The sequence below is a fragment of the Microcaecilia unicolor genome, chromosome 4, assembly GCF_901765095.1.
Source record: "Microcaecilia unicolor chromosome 4, aMicUni1.1, whole genome shotgun sequence".
Taxonomy (NCBI): domain Eukaryota; kingdom Metazoa; phylum Chordata; class Amphibia; order Gymnophiona; family Siphonopidae; genus Microcaecilia; species Microcaecilia unicolor.
In genome coordinates, this window is record NC_044034.1 from 93,749,217 (window position 1) to 93,773,175 (window position 23,959).

At 44.9% G+C, this 23,959-nt stretch overlaps 1 protein-coding gene across 4 annotated transcripts in view; it reads left to right on the plus strand.

Moving 5' to 3' along the window:
• Positions 1-23,959, plus strand: part of RCBTB2 (RCC1 and BTB domain containing protein 2) — a 228,079-nt gene that overhangs the window by 193,765 nt on the left and 10,355 nt on the right. For 2 of the 4 annotated variants that reach the window (XM_030200479.1, XM_030200478.1), the window contains exons 11-12: positions 6,342-6,481; positions 22,935-23,065. In XM_030200479.1, coding sequence (XP_030056339.1) covers positions 6,342-6,481; positions 22,935-23,065 — 271 coding nt within the window. Of the gene's footprint in view, positions 1-5,456; positions 5,525-6,341; positions 6,482-22,934; positions 23,066-23,959 lie in introns of those variants that run through there. The other 2 variants (XM_030200481.1, XM_030200480.1) reach the window with 2 other exon arrangements.

Sequence of the window (23,959 nt, forward strand, 5' to 3'; positions counted from 1 at the left end):
CCCCTTCACCACGTTCTCCGGCAACGAATTCCAGAGTTTAATTATGCGTTGGGTGAAGAAACATTTTCTCCAATTTGTTTGAAATTTACTACACTGTAGTTTCATCGCATGCCCCCTAGTCCTAGTATTTTTGGAAAGCGTGAACAGACGCTTCACATCCACCTGTTCCACTCCACTCAATATTTTATATACCTCTATCATTTCTCCTCTCAGCCGTCTCTTCTCCAAGCTGAAAAGCCCTAGCCTCCTTAGTCTTTCTTCCTAGGGAAGTCGTCCCATCCCCGCTATCATTTTAGTCGCCCTTCGCTGCACCTTTTCCAATTCTACTATATCTTTCTTGAGATGCGGCGACCAGAATTGAACACAATACTCAAGGTGCGGTCGCACCATGGAGCGATACAACGGCATTATAACATCCTCACACCTGTTTTCCATACCTTTCCTAATAATACCGAACATTCTATTTGCTTTCCTAGCCGCAGCAGCACACTGAGCAGAAGGTTTCAGTGTATTATCGACAACGACACCCAGATCCCTTTCTTGGTCCGTAACTCCTAACGTGGAACCTTGCATGACGTAGCTATAATTCGGGTTCTTTTTTCCCCACATACATCACCTTGCACTTGCTCACATTAAACGTCATCTGCCATTTAGCCACCCAGTCTCCCAGTTTCGTAAGGTCCTTCTGTAATTTTTCACAATCCTGTCGCGAGTTAACGACTTTGAATAACTTTGTGTCATCAGCAAATTTAATTACCTCGCTAGTTACTCCCATCTCTAAATCATTTATAAATATGTTAAAAAGCAGTGGTCCTTGCACAGACCCCTGAGGAACCCCATTAACTACCCTTCTCCATTCTGAATACTGCCCATGTATAGGAGCATCAAGTCATTGGTGAGGCCCCACCTGCCTAGCTTCTAAATGTTTTGTCAGAAAAAATGTGTATGACAAACTTGTGACGCACTGTTTTTGCCTTTTATTGGAATTCTCTACCTGTTGAGATCAGGGTTTCAAATGTTTAGATGCATTTTGAAATCACATCTGTTTATAAAAGTCCTGGCTTGTGTCTCACATGAGTATTTGTGAGGCATTCTTATTCTCCAGTATGGTATTTCGTTTGCATGAATTAGTTAACAATAACATTTTTTTGAAGTTGTTATTTGATATGGTGTAATATTTTTTGTAGGGATGTTGTCTCATTTTATACTGTTGATGTAAAACTTTTTCCTGATACTTTTAAGCATTTGTAATATTTATTGATGTACTTTTTAAATAATATTCTCAGAGGACAAGCAGGCCGTTGTATTCTGATGGCGGGTTGACATCATTGACAGAGCCCGTTGCGGATACTGACTAGCGATATTAATTTAGAACTTTCTAGCAGCGTCTCACCACACATGTGCTGGTGCCTTCCTGCCCAATGTGTAAACGCAGGTTCCTCAATTTTTCAGCGGAATAGGGAGGATGTGCCTTAATCTCCTTACAATGCATACATATCTCTCTTCGCAGTGTCTTCCCGTGCGGGTGTTTTTGCTCTTTATTTGAATTTTTTCATTTTTCTTTATTGTATTTTATTTCTCTTTAATTTTAGTAATTATTTTCAGCCCTTCAAGTTTCTTTGCATTTTCGCAAGTTGCTAGAACCATTCAGGCCAGAGCACCGAATTCAGTTTGAACGCTGTCCCTGTTTCTGCTCACAATTGAGGAGTTTAATTTGACCACAGTTCTTTTCTTGATGTCCCAGAAGACCCCCCCCCCCCCAGTGGCTTCAAAAGGTGCGTCAAATGTAATCGGGTGATTTCTGTGATGGACTCCTCGCATTCTTGGTGCATCGGGTGCCTTGGGCCTAACCATGAGCCCAACACTTGTTCTTTCTGTTGTGAGGAGGCAGGAAACTACAAGGTCCAGAATGCACTGCAGCAGGAAGGGAATCAGAGTCAGGGGAAGGTCTCTAGGCAGGAGAGTGAGAAGCCAGAAGTTGATTGGGAAGTTGAACCAGGTGTGAGAGGTTTTCAGGCAGCTTTATTAAGACAATGGTGGAAAGCTGGAAGAGGGAGATGGAAGCACTGGGGAAGCTCTCTGCTGAAAAGGTGACAGTTGCATTACCCTCTGAGAAGGAAAAGTAAATGCTTTTGTTTGACTGTTTAAACTGTGAAAGTTTGAGGAACTGCTTTAAGTCTGAAAAGGGTTTAATTAGAAGACTGAGTAGATGCCTTTTGTTATGTTTGAGTTGAAGAAGAAATGTTTGAGTTAAAAAAGAAATAAGCCATGAAGATTATGTTAGATGGCAACTAATAAAGCCTTTGGTTATAAGAAACCTGGTGTTGATGAACATTTGTGAAAGGTGAATAGGAGGCAGAGAACTCCCCTGTGTTTGAGGCAGAATCCTGGTGAATTACGGAAAAGTGTAGAGCCCAGCAGTGACTGTGTGTGAAGGAAGCTAAGCAGGGTCAGCGTGGAAGGGTGACCAGCTCACATTGTTTAAAAATGCAGTTGAGGACACAGAAGGGTGAGCAGGAGAGACTTTTTGGCTCCTTGAGGGCTGGTACATTGTCATCTGCACCAGAAGCATCAACCTTGATGGCTGTCAAGACTTCAACAATCACTGGGAGTGCACTGACATTGAAAAGGTCTGAGAATTAGGCCCTTCAGGACTGGATCCAGCACCTTACGGGTTCGATGTCCTCCTTGATGGCACCGAAGGACTGCGATGCTGAGCAGTGGGGGAAGCCCAACCAACATAAGCATTGGTCCTCATTAATACATGGTGTCAGGAGCACTGGGGCATCAGCAACACTGATACCCAAGAAGTGCTGGCACCGGGAGAAGTGCTCCCCTTCTTTTGAAGAGGTACTGATGGACAAGTCTCTGGTCAACCAGGTCCATGGTACCAGTTTGGCACCGACTCCTTCTCAGGCTGCCTCTTTCCAGGCTCCCCCTCCTTTGCCGATGCTCAGGGAGGAGCTGGTACAGATGCTGCAGCTGCAAACCACTCATGCATCGAGGGCACTTGCGCCAGTTGCAGATGAGCCCCAGATTCTTCCTGAGGCTCTATCCATTCCTGTGCAGAGATCCTTGAAGCTGGCACCTCAAAGGGTGTCGACATCGACACATACTGTACCACTCTCGACTTTGGGGGAGGAAGCTTCCCTGGAGTCAGAGGGTAGGGCTATACTTCAGCGATTTTTGGGGGCATGGACAGGGTTCTACTGAGCTGAGGCAGGCACAGAATCAGCCTGTCTGAATGTGGTGAGGAGTCTGAATCCAGGTCACAAGTTAATTGGCAGAAACCCAATGCACTAGCAAGATTCTATGCTACTAATCCCAGGGCAAGCAGTGACTTCCCCTCTTCTGTCTAAATAGCAGACTATGAACTTTTCCTGTAGGAACTTGCCCAAACATTTTTTAAACCCAGATAAGCTAACCGCCATTACCACGTTCTCTGGCAATGAGTTGCAGAGCTTAACTATTTGTTGAGTGAAAAAATATTTCCTCCTGTTTTAAAAGTATTTCCATGTAACTTCATTAAATGACCTCTAGACTTTGTACTTTTTGAAAGAGTAAAAAAATGGATTAATTTCTACTTGTTCTCACGATTTTGTAGACCTCAGTCATAGCCATATCTTTGCCAAGCTGAAGAGCCCTAACCTCTTTAGCCTTTTCTCATATGAGAGAAGTTCAATCCCCTTTATCATTTTGGTTTCTCTTCTTTGAATCTTTTCTAATTCCACTATACCCTTTTTTGAAATGTGGCAACCAGAACTGAATGGAATACTGAAGGTGAGGTTGCACCATGGAGCAATACAGAGGCATTATAGTATTCTTTGTCTTGTTTACATCCCTTCCTTAAGAATTTCTAGCATCATGTTTGCATTTTTGGGCGCTGTCATACAGTGGACAGAAGATTTCAGCGTATTGTCTACAAATAACACCTAGAACTTTCTTGGGTGTTGACCCCCCCCTCCAAGGTGGACCCTAGCATCTGGTAACTATGATTTGGGTTTTTTTCTTACCAATGTGCATCACTTTGCATTTGTCCACATTAAATTTCATCTGCCATTTGGATGCCCAGTCTTCCAATTTCCTAAGGTCTTCCTGCAATTTTTCACAGTCCGCATATGTTTTAACAACCTCGAATAGTTTTGTGTTATCTGCAAATTTAATTGCCTCATGTGCCATTCCAGTTTCCAGGAACCAAAAGGTAACTGAGCACAAACAAGTCCCACGTGGTGAAAGGAGAAGATTGTTCTTCACGAAGCATGTCTTTCCAGCATTCTCCATCTCAGCACCGTTTAACATTTGTAAAATGCAGTATGCATTTATGCATGGTCTTTTTAAATACCTTCAAACATTGTTGAACTTGGCTGCATTATTCTTAGTCCTGCATAACTCAACATTGTCAGACTCTTGAAGCAGGCACTACAGTGCCAAAAAGCGGTGGTGTGTCAAGTCTTATGTATTGCAACAATAAAGTTTGTCTGTCCCATCACCTGTCAAGCCTTCTTCCTTTTCCCACTTCTTGTTTTGCTGTTCCAGTTTCCAGATCATTTATAAATATATTAAATAGCACTGGTCCTAGTATAGATCCCAGTGGCACACCACTATTCACCCTTCTCCATTGTACCCTATCCATAAGGATGCACTGACGAAGAATTGGGACTCTCCCCTCAGTGCAGGTCGCACCTAAGAAGATAGATACGACGCCGCTTCAAAATGGCGGTGCCCAGCCCCGCCCATGGCATCCTGGGATGCGCTGGGCAGGGCTACAGACCATGTAAGGGAATCGCTCCCTTACATGGTCTGTAAGATAATAGTGCTGCTTAGATTTGCATGCATTATCTTTGATCATTGTTGCAGAAAAGCCCTGCGCTGTCCCGGCGCTATTTTTAGGGCGCTGTTTGGAACAGCGCGGGGCTTTTGATCATGAGGGTGTTAGTTTGGCAGCAGGTCATGGTTCCCTGGAGTTTGGCTACATGTGGCAGTGTGGTATGTCTTGATCTGTTGGGAGTTCCAGTAGAGCAGAAAGTTTTTCAGGTTCTCCAGCCTTCATTGCCCTACTACCCAGTTAACTTGCTGAGATACTGGTTGCTTTAGCATTATTAGTAGTTTGCTTTCTGTTTTAAATTTATTTTTCAAACAATGCCAAGAAGCATAAGGGATCTAATTTTAAACTGTATTTGAGGGAATAAAGGTTTGGGATTTGAATAGGAAGGATTGTGTTGCTCATGGGGAGGGAAAGTTTTATTTGCTTTGTTTGTATGTCTTGATTAGACTGTTGGCTCATGGAACAGGAATGGTCTTTTAAGGGTCTCCATATAGTTCTGTATACCTTAATAGCACTATAAAGAAGTAGAAATCTATTTTAATAAAGCTTCTTTTTAAATGTTTTTAGTAAAGGAAGTATGTGCTGAAAAGTTTTCTAGACAGCCTCTTCTCTTTTTTTATTTTTTAAACAGGTTTCTCTGTTTGTAAAAGAGGGATCCGAGTTTCTCAGACAAGCACAGAAACAGCTGAACTTGAGGTGCTTCCAGTAGGCTGGATAATTCTTCATATCCTCTTTTTGCATCTCCATTCTGCCCCTCAGAATTAGTTTTCCTATGCCTACTTTCCAACTTATTTTATTTCCTTTATCTATAAAGAAAAGCATTGTACTGTGATGCATGTAACTTGGTTTTGAACCAGTGAGAATTATAAATTGCACTAAAGACCAAGGTCCATCCAGCCAGCATACTGTCTCCAAAATTGGCCAGTCTGTGTCTCAAGTACCTTGCAGATCTCAAAATGAATATTTATTTCTCATAGCTTATTTCCAGGGATGAGTAATGGTTTTTCCAAGTTTATCTAGCTAATTATTTTTAATGAACTTTTTTTTTTTAGTCCAGGAACTTGTTAAAACTTCTTTTGAATCCTGTTATTTCAGTCGCCTTAACCCTTATTCTCTGGCAACAGATTCCACAGTTTAATTATTCGCACTGTAAAACAAACCCCTGTATGATTAGTTTTCAATCTTCTATTTCAGTCACCTTATTCTCTGGCAACATTAATTATGCACGCTGTGAAAAAACCTGTATGATTAGTTTTCAATCTGCTGGTCATTTGTTTCATAGAGCAGTTATAAAGTATGTAGGTGCTCACTTTACATTCATTTTCAAACAGCAAATACCTGTAATGTTTTTTTTGAAAATTTAACAGAATGTACTTGGGCTAAATTCACTTGTGTATATTATAAGTACATTGGCTCTTTGAAAATTCCTCTATCTGTGGGAATTGATAGTATAGAATGTATTTAATTGTTCTGTGAAACAGTATGTATTAAATCTTTTGCTATTGTTTTCCTCAAGGTGTGAGCACTTTCGTTCCATTTTAAATAACAGTGATGAGGAGATAATAGAAATAAGTCACTATTCCTACCCTGTCTACCGAGCCTTCTTGGAATACCTGTATACAGATAGTATCAGTCTTTCTCCTGAGGATGCACTGGGTAATTATCTTCCATTTAAAGCAATGTAAAATGATTACTTTGAAATAGTAATGTTTTTACAAGATCTAAGAAAGTGTATTTCACAAAGAAAGGATCTTAGCATCAGAACTTTCTAGCAGTGTCCCACTGTGCATACACTGGTGCCTTCCCACCTGACGCGCAAACATAGTCTCTGTCTTCATTTTTCTGCGCAACAGGAAGGATATGTCTTCATTTTCTCCTCACAATGTGTACATTTCTCTCTCTCTTTTGCAATTCCTTCCCTTGCGAGTATTTTTTCACTTTGTTGGAATAAACTTTCATTTTTGTACAATATATTCTCTTTCTCTTTAGTTTTATTAGTTTTTTCAGCTCTTCAAGTTTCCTTGATTTTTCGCAAGTTTCTATGCCCGTTTAAGCCGGAGCACCAACCTCAATGCTGCCCCTTTTTTTGTTCACAATTGAGTTAAATTTGGCTGCGATTCTTTTCTCGATGTCCCAGAAGACCCCCGGTGGCTTCAAAAGGCATGCCCAATGTAAGCAGGTGATTTCTGTGATGGACCCTCACTCTTGGTGCTTCAGGTGCCTTTTTGTGTTCTTTGTTTAAAAATTCAGTTGCGAACACAAAAGGCGCCACATGTCCAACAGGAGAGATTTTTTGGCTCTTCGAAGGCCAGTACGTCAGCACCAGAAGGATCAACCTTAATGGCTGCCAAGACTTCAACATCCACTGGAAGTGCGCTGGCATTGAGAAGGAATCCACCTCTCTTGGACATTGAAAGTAAGCCTGGGGCTGCTCAGCATCTGACTTGCCGCTGAAGGACCGTGATGCTGAGCATCAGTGGAAGCCCAAAAAGCATAAGCATCGCTCCTTATCGACACATGGTACAGGGAGCACCAGGGGATTGGCATTGCTGGTACTCGAGAAGCACTCACCTCTTTGGAAGAGGGGCCAGTGCACAAGTATCTGGGCAGGCAGGTCCCTGTTACTGGTTCATCACCGACACCAACTCAGGCTACCTCGGTACTGGCTTCCCCGCCTTCGTTGATGCCTTCCTTTGAGCGGTTCTGAGCCATGCACAGGGAGGAGCTGACACAGATGCCAGCAGTACGAGAGATTTCGCCTCGGCGCCCCCAGGACGGGAGACTTGGACTTTGGACTCTTTTTGGGAGGAAGGCCTACCAGTCAGCTATGCTCATCTCCAAAATTCAGTCCTCCCAGCTCTACACGAGCATTCACTTGCAGAACAATGTGAAGCAACTGGCGGACCTGGTTGATCAGCTCCCTTCGGAGCAGGCCAGCCTTTTCAGGAGGTGGTCAGGCAGCTGAAGGCATGTTGTAAATTCCTGTCCAGAGGTACTTACGATTCTTTTGATGTGGCATCAAGGGCGCTTGTGCCAGCTGCAGATCAGCCCCAGATTCTTTCTGAGGCTCCTACCATGCCTGTACGAGATCCTTGATGCCAGTACCGCAAAGGGTGTTGACATCGACACATACAGTACTGCTCTTAATGTTGGGGGAGGAAGCTTCCCTGGAGTCAGAGAGAGTATGGCTGTACCTCTGTGTTCTTTGGGGTGTGGACAGTGTTCCACTGAGCTGAGGCAGGCACAGATTCACTCAGCCCAGTCTGAATATATTGAGGAGTTTGAATGGGACCTTTCATGGGACTCAGAAGAGGACCCTCATTACTTCTCAGAGGAGGAGTCTTATGGGGTTCCTTTTGATCCCTCCCCACCTCAAGAGAAACGTGAATCTGCACCTGAGGGTCTCTCTTTTACTGGTTTTGTCAGGGAAATAGCTTCTGCCATCCCTTTAAAGTTGGAAATGGAAGAAGAGCCCAGGGCAGAGAGGTTAACTGTCCTAGACTACGAGTCTCCTCCTAAGGAAGTGTCAAGGTACCATTGCACCCTATCCTTAAGGAAACGCTGACAAGGAACTGATAATCTCCCCTCTCAGTACAGGTTGCACCTAAGAAGGTGAATACGCAGTATTGTATCCAGAAGACTCCTGGATTTGAAAGAGCTCAACTAACTCTGGTGGTTGAATCCACCCTCAAATGAGCTAGGAACTCCAGGAATTTTCTGCCACAGCAGCACAGTAGGGCCTAGTTCAGTCCTCATTCCCTCCCACCCTCCCCAATGTCCACCCACCCCTAGCTCAATTTTTCATTTATAGTCAGTTATTCTAATTAGGACAACAAGAGAAGAGTTTTCATTAGAGTTGTGATTACATTTAATTAGTTTCTGAGAAGGAAACACTAAATAAATTACATATTACACCATATAATCTTAAGGCTCTTTATATTCATCTGATATCCCTAGTACCTTAAGAAGTTTTAATTAAACAACTCTATAATACTAAGATACAGACAGCAGTCCAGCAATGATAGGGGTGCTATCCAATCTTTTGCATTGAGTGTCACATGTATGATTATCTCCCAGTTAGTGAGAGGTTATATGTGTGTGCTCGGTGCAAAGAGCTCCTAGCTCTCATAGAACGATTCCGACTTGGAAGAGCTGAGGGAGACAGGTATAGATGAGGCCTACAGGGATGTTGTAGAGAAGTCCCACCTCCAGACTGGCAGCCCCTGTGCTGCCTTGGAGGAAGAAGGTCTTCTAAAAGGAGAGAATCACCTTGGTAGCTGGAAGTAATCCTGTAGCCAGGACCAGCCCACCAGAGGATGCAATATCCTCTCACACCGAGAATGTGTCTCCAGGAGCTTCTGCCCAGGTGGGAAGGGTTAGGACGGCTGTTGCATTTGGTGGTTCGATTATTAGTCATGTAGATAGCTGAGTGGCTTGTGGACATGAGGATTGCCTGGTCACTTGCCTGCCAGGTGTGAAGGTGGCAGACCTCATGTGTCACGTAGGTAGGATTTTAGTGCTGGGGAGGAGCCAGTTGTCTTGGTACATGTGGTTGTCCAAGGACAATCAGGCTGCTTGTTCTCACATATGGGTGACTTCCACGGCAGCCCCAGGTCCGGAAAATCTTCCTAGCAACAAAGGTTGCTAAAGCCTTTGAGCGCGTGGCCATCTTCCCTGTCCACCACGCGAGAGTCCCGCTTCAGTCTTCTTTTTTCCGCAGTCAAGAGTGGCTGTTTACGGCGGTTCTGTGCCCCAGAAAAGAAGAGCCTTCGTTTTAGTCGGCTTTTCGCCGGTTTTTTCTTCTCCGTCGTTCTCATGCACGAGCTGTTTCCTTTTTCTCTTTAAAAAAAAAAAAAAGTTTTTTTCCCTTAGTTTCTTGCCCTCAAGTTTCCTTTCGTCGTCGTGTGCGGCCATTTTGGCCACCCGTATGGGTTTTCTCCCTTTTTTGTGCCCTTCCTTTGGCACCATCGCGAATTTTGATTTCACCGCTGCTATTTTTCCGTTGATGACATCGAGGCTCGCCAGCGGCTTCAAGAAGTGCACTCGGTGCAACCAGGCAATCTCAGGCACCGACCCTCATGCGTGGTGTATCCAGTGCCTTGGGCCCGATCATCGCCCAGACGCATGTAAGTTGTGTCTTAGCCTTAAAAAGCAGACACAAGCGTCGAGACAAGTTCCACGGGAACGCCTGTTTGGAGCTTTGTCCAGTACTTCGGCGTTGACGTCGACAGCGGTACCGAGGTCGGTGGCGGTGGTGTTGATGTCAGCACCGGAGAGTGCATCGACCTCGGGAGCTCAGGTAATGGCTGTCCAGAGACCATCACATGCTGGCAGCAGTGAACCATCGAGTGGGTCTCCACCTGCCTCAAGGGCGAGGGCTCCTGTGGTACAGGCCCATCGGGACCGACTCCTTTCGGACCTGACCCCGAGGAGGCGTGTGGATTCCACGTTCTCCTCGGTACCGAGGGGTACCGGTGACGTGCCTCGAGCGAAGGCAAAGAAGCACCGTCATCGGTCCCCTTCTCGTCATGGTACCGAGAGCTCCGGAGCGTCGAGGGAATCGGCACCTGTGAAGCGTCGACACCAGGAGGACCGCTCACCCTCCATACAAGAGGTGTCGATGCGCCGGTCTCTGGACAGCCCGGTACCGCCTCCTCCTCCTTGGCAGATTCTAGCCTCGTCTCCTGTACCGACGCCACAGTTTTTCTCGACACTCTTGACGAGCGCCTCCACTCCATTCTTCCAGGGATCCTGGAAAGGCTGCTGCGACCATCTGTTCTGGTACTGGAGGTGCTTGCGCCGACGGTACCGTCGATAGATGCGGCGGCTGGCTCCCCACCTGTGGTGAGGCCCTCGATGTCGGTGCTGCCTGCGGCATCGGCCTCAGCTGCCTCCCGAGTTGACTCGACGTTGATGGAGGGAGCTTCATCATCGCCGGCACGGGAGTCAACTTCTCGGCATCGCCATCGAGGACACAGCTCGGTGTCGAGACGGGCTAGGTTTCAGACTGCAGTCAGAGAACTCCTGCCCGATACCAAAGGAGAGGCCCCGTGGGAGGCAGAGGAAGACCCAAGATATTTCTCTTCTGAGGAGTCTTGTGGCCTTCCCTCTGATCCTACTCCTTAGCCAGAGAGAAAGTTTTGTCCTCTGGAAAGTTTGTCTTTCTCGTCCTTTGTCCGGGAAATGTCTATGGCCATTCCCTTCCCGGTGGTCACTGAGGATGAGGCCAGGGCTGAGATGTTCGAGGTCCTGGACTATCCTTCGCCACCTAAGGAGTCATCTACTGTTCCTCTACATAATGTCCTTAAGCAGACACTTTTGAGGAACTGGATGAAACCACTATCTAACCCCACCATTCCTAAGAAGGTTGAGTCCCAGTATAGGATTCACGGGGACCCGGAGTTGATGAAGGCCCAGTTGCGTCATGACTCAGGGGTTGTGGATTCTGCTCTCAAGAGAGCCAGCAGTACGAGAGATTTCGCCTCAGCGCCCCCGGGATGGGAGACTCGGATTTTGGACTCTTTTGGGAGGAAGGCCTATCAGTCAGCTGTGCTCATCTCCAAAATCCAGTCCTACCAGCTCTACACGAGCATTCACTTGCAGAACAATGTGAAGCAACTGGCGGACCTGGTCGATCAGCTCCCTTCGGAGCAGGCCAGCCTTTTCAGGAGGTGGTCAGGCAGCTGAAGGCGTGTTTAAATTCCTGTCCAGGGGTATTTACGATTCTTTTGATGTGGCGTCCAGAGCTGCTGCTCAGGGTATAGTGATGCACAGCCTCTCATGGCTGCGTGCCTCTGACCTAGACAATCGAGTCCAGCAGCAGCTTGCAGATGCTCCTTGCTGGGGCGATAATATATATATTTTTTTATTTGCATTTAAAATTTAAATACATCTAATACATAAATGTAAGATATGGAAACAAAATTAAATCACAATTCTAACTTAGGAAAAATATCCCATTATTTAGACCACTATTTATGAGCAAGAAACAAGGTATAATATACTACACAAAGGAAAAAAAGAACAAATATTAAGCAGGGACATGCGGATATCAGCAGCCGGAGTACATCAGCGTATTTTCACTCTATTAGGAGTTCTGGGAAAGTTCTTGACTACTTTCTTTGGCAATTAAGAAATCTTTCATTTTTTTGGGTTCCGTAAACATATAATTCACAGTATTCAAGGACAAAATACAACGACAAGGAAAAATTAACTTAAAAACTCCCCCTATTGCAAGAACTCTTGGCTTTAAGCTCAAGAATTCTCGCCGACGGGCCTGAGTGTCCTTGTTCAAATCAGGATAAATTCTAACGGTACCCCCAAGAAAATTATCATTCAAATGCTTAAAATACAGTTTGAAAATATTCATCTTATCCATCTCAAGTGCAAAGGAAACTATAAGGGTAGTCCTTTCCGACACTAAATCCATAGAATTTTCTAGAAATTCTGTTAGATTCATCTCAGGTTGTTGTTGAGGACTCAGAGGATTTAATTTTCTCCCAGTTATATACAGGGTTCGTACAATAGGAGGAAACCCCTCTATTGGAACTCCTAAAATTTCTTTGAAATATTTACGAAGCATATCCAAAGCTGGGATCAATGGTGATTTAGGAAAATTAATAAATCGTAAATTATTCTTTCTCCCCTGATTATCGAGGAATTCTAGCCTTCTTGCCAGAATTTCTCTATCCTTAACGACACCCCCAGCAAAATTCTGAAGATTAGAAAGTTCAATCCTTAAAGACTCCATTTGAACTTCTTGACTTTGAGTTTTCTCAGTCAGTTGTTTTTGAGACTGTTTCAATTTAGACAAATCTTCAGTAAAGGAATTGGTTACCTTTGAAAGTAGAGAATTCATTCCCTGAATTACATCCCATAGATTCTCTAAAGTTACCATAGTTGGTCTTCTCACGTCCAACATCACCGGAATAGAGCCCACTGGAGTGGGGGTAGATGTACCCATACCCCTCTGTTGTTCCGTTTCACTCACCACTGGGGAAAACGCTGTGGCGTGGCCTCCTTGGGGTTGGGGGATTCTTTCCACTTCGGGCGTTCCCTCAACTCCCCTCGCCAACTGCATGCTATTTCCGGGTTGTGGAGGCACTGTGATCGCCGGCGGGCTCAAAGAGATCGCCTCTACGCTGTGTCCCGCCGATGAAATAGCGGAACAATCCAAAGCTGGTAACCGCGTGGCCAGTGGCTGAAGCCCGAACTGCTCCAGAACCGTCTGCCGAGTAGCAGGAACATTCCCAGGGGCCAAGGAGGCCGGCACACTGGTTTTTCCTTTCCATTTCCCCATAATCGCTCAGGGGTCGGAATCTGCAACACCGCCAAACGGTCTGGTAAGTGCGGAGCGCTTTCAGACACATCTGCTCTCGTCGGCCATCTTGCTCGGGTGATAATATTTTTGGCGAGAAAGTCAAAGCTGCTCTAGGTGGTAGAGCAGCTCCACCAGCGGGACACCGCTTTCGACAAACTCTCCCGCCAGACGCCTTTAGCATCTACCTCATCAGGTAGACGTTTTTATGGGGTAGGAGGACTGCTCCCTATGCTTACAATAAGCGTAGGTATAATCCACCTTCCTGCCAGACTGCTCAGGCTCAACCCCAGCGCGCTCGTTCACGTCAACAGCATGCACCTTGTCAGGCCCCTGCAGCGCCCCAGCAAAAGCAAGGGACGGGCTTTTGACTGGCTCCAGGCGAGCATAGCCGAAATGAAAGTGTCCATGCTGGACGATCTACCGGTCGGGGGGAGGTTAAAATTTTTTCACCAAAGGTGGCCTCTTGTAACTTCCAATCGGTGGGTTCTCCAAATAGTCCGGCGGGGATACTCCCTCAATTTGATCTCCAAACCTCCAAATTGCCCACCGGGAGCTCAGTCCTTCAGCTTCCAGCACAGGCAGGTCCTTGCAGAGGAACTCTCCGCTCTTCACAGCGCCAATGCAGTGGAGCCCGTACCACCGGGGCAAGAAGGGCTGGGATTCTATTCCAGGTACTTCCTTGTGCAAAAGAAAACAGGGGGGATGCGTCCCATCCTAGACCTAAGGTCCCTGAACAAAAATCTGATTCGAGAAACATTCAGGATGCTTTCCCTGGGCATCCTTCTTCCCATGATTCAGAAAAACGACTGGCTATGCTCCCTGGACTTGAAGGATGCGTATATTCATATCCTGATACTGCCAGCTCACAGACAGTATCTTCGATTCTGTCTGGGAACACAGCACTTTTAGTATTGTGTGCTGCCCTTTGGGCTCGCCTCTGCGCCCGGGTGTTCACCAAATGCCTGGCGGTCGTTGTAGCATCACTATGCAGGCTGGGAGTGCATGTGTTCCCTTATCTCAACGATTGGCTGGTGAAGGACACCTTGGAGGCAGGAGCTCTACAGTCCATGCAGATGACTCTCAAACTCCTGGAGCTACTCGGGTTTGTTATAAATTACCCAATGTCCCATCTCCTTCCAGTTCAACGACTAGAATTCATAGGAGCTGTGCAGGATTCTCAGACAGCTCTGGCCTATCTTCCCGAAGCGAGGGCGGACAACCTTCTGTCCCTGGTTTCCTTGGCCAGAGCGTCTCAGCAGATCACAGCTCGGCAGATGTTGAGACTTTTGGGCCATATGGCCTCCACAGTTCATGTGACTCCCATGGCACGCCTTCACATGAGATCTGCTCAGTGGACCCTAGCTTCCCAGTGGTATCAAGCTGCAGGGGATCTAGAAGATGGAATTCTGTTGTCCACCGCTTTTCACAACTCCCTGATATGGTGGACAATTCGATCCAATTTGACCTTGGGACGTCCCTTCCAAATTCCTCAGCCTCAAAAAGTGCTGACTACGGATGCATCTCTCCTGGGGTGGGGAGCTTATGTGGATGGGCTTCACACTCAGGGAGCTTGGTCCCTTCAGGAATCAGGTCTTCAGATCAATCTTCTGGAGTTGCAAGCGATCTGGAATGCTCTAAAGGCTTTCAGAGATTGGCTGGCCAATCAAATTGTTCACATTCAGACAGACAACCAGGTTGCCATGTACTATGTCAACGTGCAGGGGGGCACCGGATCTCGCCCCCTGTGTTGGGAAGCCGTCCAGATGTGGCTTTGGGCCCGCCGTTACGGCATGTTTCTCCAGACCACGTATCTGGCAGGCATAAACAACAGTCTGGCTGACAGGTTGAGCAGGATAATGCAACCTCAAGAGTGGTCTCTCAACAGGGCAGTTGTCCGCAAGATCTTCTGAATGTGGGGCACCCCCTCAGTGGATCTTTTTGCCACTCAGATCAATCACAAGGTCCCTCAGTTCTGTTCCAGACTTCAGGCTTATGGCAGGCTAGCCTCGGATGCCTTTCTCCTACATTGGGGGTCAGGCCTTCTGTCTCCCATACCTCTGGTGGGGAAGACTTTGCTGAAACTACAGCAAGACCATGGAACCTTGATCCTGATTGTGCCCTTTTGGCTGTGTCAGATTTGGTTCCTTCCTCTTCTGGAGTTGTCCTCCGAAGAACCTTGGAGATTGGAGTGTTTTCCGACCCTCATCACTCAGAACAAGGGGGTGCTTCTATATCCCAACCTCCAGTCTCTGGCTCTCATGGCCTGGATGTTGAGGGCATAGATTTTGCCTCCATGGGTCTTTCTGAGGGTGTCTCCTGAGTCTTGCTTGCTTCCAGGAAAGATTCCACGAAGAGGTGTTACTCTTTTAAATGGAGGAGGTTTGCCGTCTGGTGTGATAGCAAGGCCCTAGATACTCGCTTTTGTCCTACACAGACCCTACTTGAATACCTTCTGCACTTGTCAGAGTCTGGTCTCAAGACCAATTCCGTAAGGGTTCAGCCTATCTCTGGACAGCCTTTAGTTGTTCGCTTCATGAGAGGTTTGCTTTTGTCAGAGCCCCCTGTCAAACCTCCCCCAGTGTCATGGGATCTCAATGTTGTCCTCACCCAGCTGATGAAACCTCCTTTTGAGCCACTGGATTCCTGCCATCTGAAGTACTTGACCTGGAAGGTCATTTTCTTGGTGGCTGTTACTTCAGCTCGTAGAGTCAGTGAGCTTCAAGCCTTGGTAGCCCATACTCCTTATACTAAATTTCATCATAACAGAGAAGTCCTCCGTACGCACCCTAAGTTCTTGCCGAAGGTGGTGTCGGAGTTCCATCTGTTTGCGCCTGTTCCTGCAGCCAGCGGAGTCCAATCAGGCCAGCAGTACTACGCAGACAAATCCTCTCAACTGTTATCTTTTTAGAAACCGGACAGCTGGATTAAGGACTACTTGCACTGCAACAAATAAAGACAAAAAGAAAAAAACCAAGAGAAACTTCTGTTGGGGGAAAACACAGGTTTATTCTTTATCCAGAATTAGGACAAAAATAAGAAATAGAATAGATACAGATCAGGATAGAAAGAAGAGCATATTATAGAAATTGAAATATAAGGAAAATGGGGTCAGGACATTCTTTTAGACTCCCTGGCTTGGGAGCCAAAAGAGATGTACACTGCCCAATCTCCTATCTGGCAGAGAAATATTATATAGGATTTCTTTTCCCTTTCAATACATGGAGCACAAGAAGGAGGGAGGGTTTCCTCACCTCCTTAATTAGCATCTTACAGTCAGGCAGGATCTCCTGATAATAAAGAAATATATAGCATCTGTTTATATTTCCTTTTGAAGATGCATTTGGTCTGTTGTCCAAATGTTTTGGACCTCTTCTATTCATCTATACAGCCTTTTACAAGAATACATTTTCTCAGAACCTTTAATTAGTATTTCCCCTATTCTGAAAGAGGAGACAAAAGTTAATTACTGCTTCCTTATAGAGTTGTTATGGAGGTGTTAGGTTTCTCTTGACAATAGAACTATTGCTATTGACTCCAGGGATCAGGGAGATAGTGTTTGAATTGTTCTAGGCAGAGAAGGAAATAAGGTGTTACCTGGTCTTTCTCTCACGGTTGTAAAAAAAAGGGTAATTCTCTCCTGGATAGTAGCCTTACTTCAAAGGGCATGGGAAAGAATTCTGTCTCCTGACCATATTCAATGGGAGAGATTGTGGGCAATCAGGTCTTATGGTCCCATACGCCATGCGCCCTCCCTGCCCATCTTCAAGTCCTTACTCAAGGCCCATCTCTTCTCCCTTGCTTTTGGCGCCTAACCACCTTCCCCATTCCTGTTACCTACACTGACTACGTAGTCTGTTACCATTAGATTGTAAGCTCTCTTGAGCAGGGACTGTCCCTCCCCGTGTTTAAACTTGTACAGCGCTGCGTAACCCTGGCAGCGCTATAGAAATGCTAAGTAGTAGTAGTAGTTATAGTGTAATTGCCATTCCAGCAAGCCAGCAAGCTTCTCATGATTAGAAGGAAAGAAACCTTCATTTCTCTCTGTCCCAACATATGAGACATTAATTTCTGTACATTAAATAATTGGAGGCCTTCCACCTCCTACAACACATCTTAACCAGTGAATTGTCTTGCCAACATTCTTTCCCCGTCCTCATACCCGCCCTGCTGAACGTCAGTTGCATACATTGAACTGCAAGAGAGCATTGGCCTTCTATGTGGAGCGGACAAGCCCTTTCAGACAGTCCGTCTAGCTGTTTGTTTCTTTCGACCTCAACAGAAGGGGAGTGGCTGTCTGGAAACGCACCATTTCCAATTGCATTTCCTTCACTTATGCCCAAGCTGGGCTGACTTTTGAGGGTCATGTCACGGCTCATAGTGTTAGAGCCATGGCTGCTTCAGTGGCCCACTTGAAGTCAGCCACTATTGAAGAGATTTGCAAGGCTGCGACGTGGTCATCTGTTCACACATTCACATCTCATTACTGCCTTCAGCAGGATAGCCGACGCGACAGTCGGTTTGGGCAGTCGGTGATGCAGAATCTGTTCGGGGTTTAGAATCCAACTCCACCCTCCTAGGCCCATTTTTATTCTGTTCTAGGCTGCACTCTCAGATGTTTCTTCGTAGGTCAATTTTTGTTATGTCCTCGCCGTTGCAGGCCCAGTTGACCCTGTTTGTTGTTTTGAGTGGGCCTGGGGGCTAGGGATACCCATATGTGAGAACAAGCAGCCTGCTTGTCCTCTGAGAAAGCAGTGTTACTTACTTATAGAAGGTATTCTGCGAGGACAGCAGGCTGATTGTTCTCACCAACCCGCCCGCCTCCCCTTTGGAGTTGTTCTTTTCTTTGGTTTTGCTTCATAAGTTGACTGAAGCGGGACTCTCGTGCTACGGGCGGGAAGATGGCCGCGCATGCGCGGTGCGTGTACCCGCGCACTCGAAGGCTTTAGCAACCTTTGTTGCTAGGAAGATTTTCCGGACCCAGGGCTGCCGTTGACGTCACCCATATGTGAGAACAATCAGCCTGCTGTCCTCGGAGAATACCTGCTACAGGTAAGTAACTTCGCTGTAGGGCATCAGATGCAGCATCCACGCGTATGTCATAACATGCACTTGCCATAGCTGCTGTATTACATGCAGCATCTTCAGGTACGGCTTCAGCTGCAGTGGCCACCTGTATGGTGCCAGTTACCACAGCTTCCTCTATCACTCTACTGCCTGAATGGCACCATCTACTGCAGCTGTCTCTGTCTCCTGCCACTGCACCCGCCTCTATAAATCCTACTACAGTGTTGGATTGGAGGTCTCCAGTTTTGACAGCCATGTCTATAGTTCCAATTGCTGCGCCTACACGTATAACATCTCAGTGCATTTACTTTTGGTGCTTGGTTGCTTCAGTAGACTGTCTTCTCTGGTTTTTTGGTAGCTGACTAGATGCTTCATTTACTCTGCACAGCTATTTAGTTTTGCTGGTCACCCATATAGCTCAGCTATACAAGCTACCTATTTTCTGCAATTCTATAGTGTAGCTATTTTGTGCAGCTAACTCGATAGCACTGGCATTAGCCACCGCTGTTATACAACTTCAGGAAGTCTCTAATATTGTGGTTTTATTTTTAGACTAATAGGCTCTCATCCTTGGTTGTCCTTTATTCTCATCGCAGGGTGTTTCTTCAGTTTGCTTCTGGATTTTCCTTGGATGTCACAGATGTAGACAAGGAAGTGCAGTGGTTTTTCAGTCTCTGATAGATTCCTTCTTATAGTCACTTCTTTAGATATTCAAGTTTTCCAGGGCTTCCATTGTAGTTACAATATTCCCTTTATAGATGTGCTTTGGTCTTACTTAGGCTGTTGAATTCAAAGACTCATTCAAGAGTTTTTGTTTCTGGGTTTGTTTCTTGGTTTGCACATCTCTTTCATGGCCTATCAATTCTATTTTCTATTATTCTAATTATAGATGGAACTCACTTCCATCTCCTCTTCCATACCCTTTTCTTTCCAAAGCCCCTCTGATTGGTCTTGGTTCTGTCTACTAGGTACTGCTGGAAAGGACCTCTAAGGCTATTCCAGTTTATCTCTCTCTCTCTCTCTTGTCAATTATTTTGGGGTTTTTGTCAATTGGAAAGATTAATGATGCATTTGTTTGCAAAATTCTCTCTCTTTTTTGGGTGTTTTGTTCTTTTAGTCCCGCCCTAAGTTGAGGACATTGCTTTGCTACATCCCAATTGTCTGGATTGGTCTGATAGGCTGCTAAGGAAGGAAAAGTTATGTTCTACCTGATAACTTTTTTTCCTTTAGTCCTGTCAGTCCAGTCCAGAATCCGTTCCTGGTTGATTAATTTTATTTTGGTTAAAAGCTGTATTTTTAAGATATCATTGATTCTACTTTTAAGTTTTCCTAGTCTATTGTATGTCAAATGTCTCCTGACTCAGTGAAATATCTGCATGTCAATAGAGTTAGATACCTTACTGGCTAGTAAAGTTATGACCTAATTGAGACATTTGGTCTCAAAGTGTGTATATTGGCCACCAGGCAGATTTTGATCACCATTGCTTGGCTATTTAAAATACTGTAAAACCAAAAACCAGGATCTAGTTCATTTAAAAAAAAAAAAAAAAAAAGGCAGTGAATCAGTAACCTTCTAAACTCTCAAACTCTGGAAAAGTTATTTTGAAAGTAGGAAAAAGATTTTTTATTTTATTTTTGTTACATTTGTACCCACGCTTTCCCACTCATTGCAGGCTCAGTGCGGCTTACATGGGGCAATGGAGGGTTAAGTGACTTGCCCAGAGTCACAAGGAGCTGCCTGTGCCTGAAGTGGGAATCGAACTCAGTTCCCCAGGACCAAAGTCCACCACCCTAACCACCAGGCCACTTCTCCACTCATGAAACTGTGGCAAACATCTTACTGTGTTTCCTCGAATATAAGACACTGTCTTATATTAATTTATCCTCCCCAAAACGCGCTAGGTCTTATTTTGGGGGGGATGTCATTTTTCTGGGATCGTGGTCGCCCCCCGCACCCGAGGTCGCCCCCCACCCGAAGTCGCCGGGCCCCCCCCCCTCCACCCGCCCTTCGTCACTCCGGAACTCACCTTAAACTCCTTTCACCTTCGCAACGCAAGTTCCCAGCAGCAGGGCAGACCTCTCCTTCCTTCCATGCCCCGCCCTCGCCTGACGTACCGTAACGTCAGGCGAGGGCGGGGCATGGAAGGAAGGAGAGGTCTGCCCTGCTGCTGCTTGCTGCTGGGAACTTGCGTTGCGAAGGTGAAAGGAGTTTAAGGTTAGTTCTGGAGTGACGGAGGGTGGGTGGAGGGGGGGCCCGGCGACCTCAGGTGGGGGGGGGGGGGGCGACCTCGGGTGGGGGGGCGGCCTTGTCCGGCTCTTGGCGGCCCTGCTGCAAAAAAAAAAGTTTGCTAGGTCTTATTTTCGGGGGGAGGCCTTATATTTACAAATGTAGCAAAATCGCTACTAGGTCTTATTTTTGGAGGATGTCTTTTTTTTTCAGGGAAACACGGTAGTAGATATGATGAGTCACTACATTATTGAACAATCATGCTCACAGTTAAAACAATCATAGGTCTAAAAAACCTCCATAGTGTTCAAAGTGTCCATAACTCAAAAATAATCAAACATAACAGTCTTAGTGATTTTTAATGCTGTGTAGATAAGCAGTAAATGATGGCACTTGTCTTATTAGCACCTCAGTAATATAATGTTGCATTAAACTGAGGTCCTGATGGGGGACCTGTTTCGCTACCGGCTTCTTCTGGAGATCCACTGTGTGCAAATCAAAATCAACATTTCCAAAAACCAGTGAAAGAGAGTATACAACAAAAATCTGACTCAATCACATATGTTACTCATTATTCCTTGACCACTTTACTTATAGCTAACAATCATAGCGCTTGCTTTCAAAAAAGATGCCCTCAAAGAAGGGAGCCAATTGCAGCTAGACCATGTCACACAGCAGTCTAGCCCTAAAAATTAAAGAAACACTGCCCACTTTAATGCTGAATTTAATCCAAAGGGTTCATATGACTTTAAAGATCCAGTACTGTTCTGTTTGTAATAATCTTCTACTAATATCTTCTCCATGAGTTCTTAAAAAAAATGTTAATCACCTAACATTGAAGAGACTCATTTTTCCCCCCAAACCTACCTCCCCACTTCCCCCGTTTTCTATTTCTGTTGATGGCTCTCTCATTCTCCCTGTCTCCTCAGCTCGAAACCTTGGGGTCATCTTTGACTCTTCTCTCTCCTTCTCTGATCATATCCAGCAGATCGCCAAGACCTGTCGTTTCTTTCTTTACAACATCCATAAAATCCGCCCCTTTCTTTCCGAGCACTCTACCAAAACCCTCATCCACACCCTTGTCACCTCTCGTTTAGACTACTGCAATCTGCTTCTTGCTGGCCTCCCACTTAGTCACCTCTCCCCTCTCCAATCGGTTCAAAACTCTGCTGCCCGTCTCGTCTTCCGCCAGGGTCGCTTTACTCATACTACCTCTCTCCTCAAGTCGCTTCACTGGCTCCCTATCCGTTTTTGTAACCTGTTCAAACTTCTACTAACCTATAAATGTACTCACTCTGCTGCTCCCCAGTATCTCTCCACACTCGTCCTTCCCTACACCCCTTCCCGTGCACTCCGCTCCATGGATAAATCCTTCTTATCTGTTCCCTTCTCCACTACTGCCAACTCCAGACTTCGCGCCTTCTGTCTCGCTGCACCCCATGCCTGGAATAAACTTCCTGAGCCCCTACGTCTTGCCCCATCCTTGGCCACCTTTAAATCTAGACTGAAAGCCCACCTCTTTAACATTGCTTTTGACTCGTAACCACTCGCCTCCACCTACCCTCCTCTCCTCCTTCCTGTACACATTAATTGATTTGATTTGCTTACTTTATTTTTTGTCTATTAGATTGTAAGCTTTTTGAGCAGGGACTGTCTTTCTTCTATGCTTGTGCAGCGCTGTATACACCTTGTAGCGCTATAGAAATGCTAAATAGTAGTAGTAGTAGTAGACTAAAGGAGCCCCAATCCTATTGTTGGTAACACAAGATCTGTGCTCACTCATTCGGGTAGAAAATTTGCGCTCAGTCTTACCCACATAAAACTTGTTGAAAGGGCATTTCAAAATGTATACAACATGGCAGACTTACAAGTAGTATTCATTCTTAATTTATTGGTCTTCCTGTCTGTAGGATTTATTAATTCTGTGCATTCTATTGTCATTCCATAATACATACAACTCCCACATTTAAATGTCCACAAAGAATAACTGACGAACCCACAGATAAATCTGCCAGGCTCAAGATTTCTTTCAGATTTTGGCATCTTGAATAAGCAATTCTTAATTGGTGCTTCTGGAATAAAGAATGAGACTGCATAATATCCCAATTCTTATGGATAATGTTCACTAATGTAGTGATTGATCAGATCTACTAAGATGTTTGCCACAGTTTTATGAGGTCTTTGTCCTCCTTAAAAAAAAAACCATTTTCAGAGTTTAAAGTTTAGAAAGCTACTGATTCACTGTGTTACTCAAAATAAAGAACATTCTATGCTGCATAATAGCCTTAAGGGGCGAGTCACTGTAGGACTTTCTTTCTCTGTCTCCATCGGCTAGTAGATGGACACAACCCACTTGGCTAGACTGATCTGATAGGAACTAAAGGAAAGAAAGTTATCAGGTAAGACATAACTTTTCATTATGGAAGAAGAGTAAACTATCGTTGGTTAACTGATTCAAGATGTCTGAACTCATGAATAATTTTGTATTTTAATTCTAGAGCTGCTAGATCTTGCAGTATCTTATAGAGAAAACAGATTGAAGAATCTTTGTCAGCAAACTATCAAGCAAGGAATTTGTGAAGAGAATGCAATTTCTCTTCTTTCAGCTGCAGTCAAGTATGAAGCTCAGGTAGGTGAGGCTTTCAACCTTAGCAGTTGGAAAATAAACATGCTCCACAAGTTCTTTTTAGTCCCGTTCAAACTTTGCTGACTGGCATGCATCAAAGTGGGGGTCGAAATATAATTTCTGAAGCATTCTGCATCTATTATCCAAAGGAAATTTGAAAGAATAACAAGTTCAGTGAATAAAAATGCATTCCATCTGTATTATGAAACTCTGACTGGATTCATACTGTAGAAGGCGATACTTAACAGAACATTTGGTCCATAACCACTTCTTCAGCTTTGACTGTTATACCTCAGTAACAAGTTGATCATGTCCTTTCTGTCTTTGTTTTTCTACTCCATTCCCCAGAAACCTCTCCTTCCTTACTGTGTAAAAAAGTATTTTTTCTCTGGAAATCAAATAAAAGCACATTAATTATACATGAAGGCACAAAAGTAAAGCGGCTAAAGCATGAAACTAACAGTAGACAAAACTTTAGAACAGATGGTATTTAGAAAGAATCCAATTTTTGTTTTCAATAGTAGATTTTTTTTTGATAGCGCTAGAAAGTATAAAATTTAAGAGAATTTTATTTGAACTTATATAAGTCAAATTGCTCAGAAGTAGCTACAGTTCATTATACTTGCCATGAGTGGGAAAGCACGGGGTACAAATGTAACAAAAAAAATACTTGTGTGACCTGTGTTGTGTGGTGTCAGAGGACTCTTAGAAAGCCTTACAGCACATATCGGAAGTTTTTCTGTACTGCTAGACGTTTTGTCTGGAAAATGACTTTCTACACTGCTGTTGCTACCATTTTAGACCTTATTTTTGTGTGCATCATTGTTCTTATTTTTCCTTGCAGTATTACTGGTTAGGTTTGTAAGATCACTTGTAAGTTTTTTTTTTCTCTTGTAT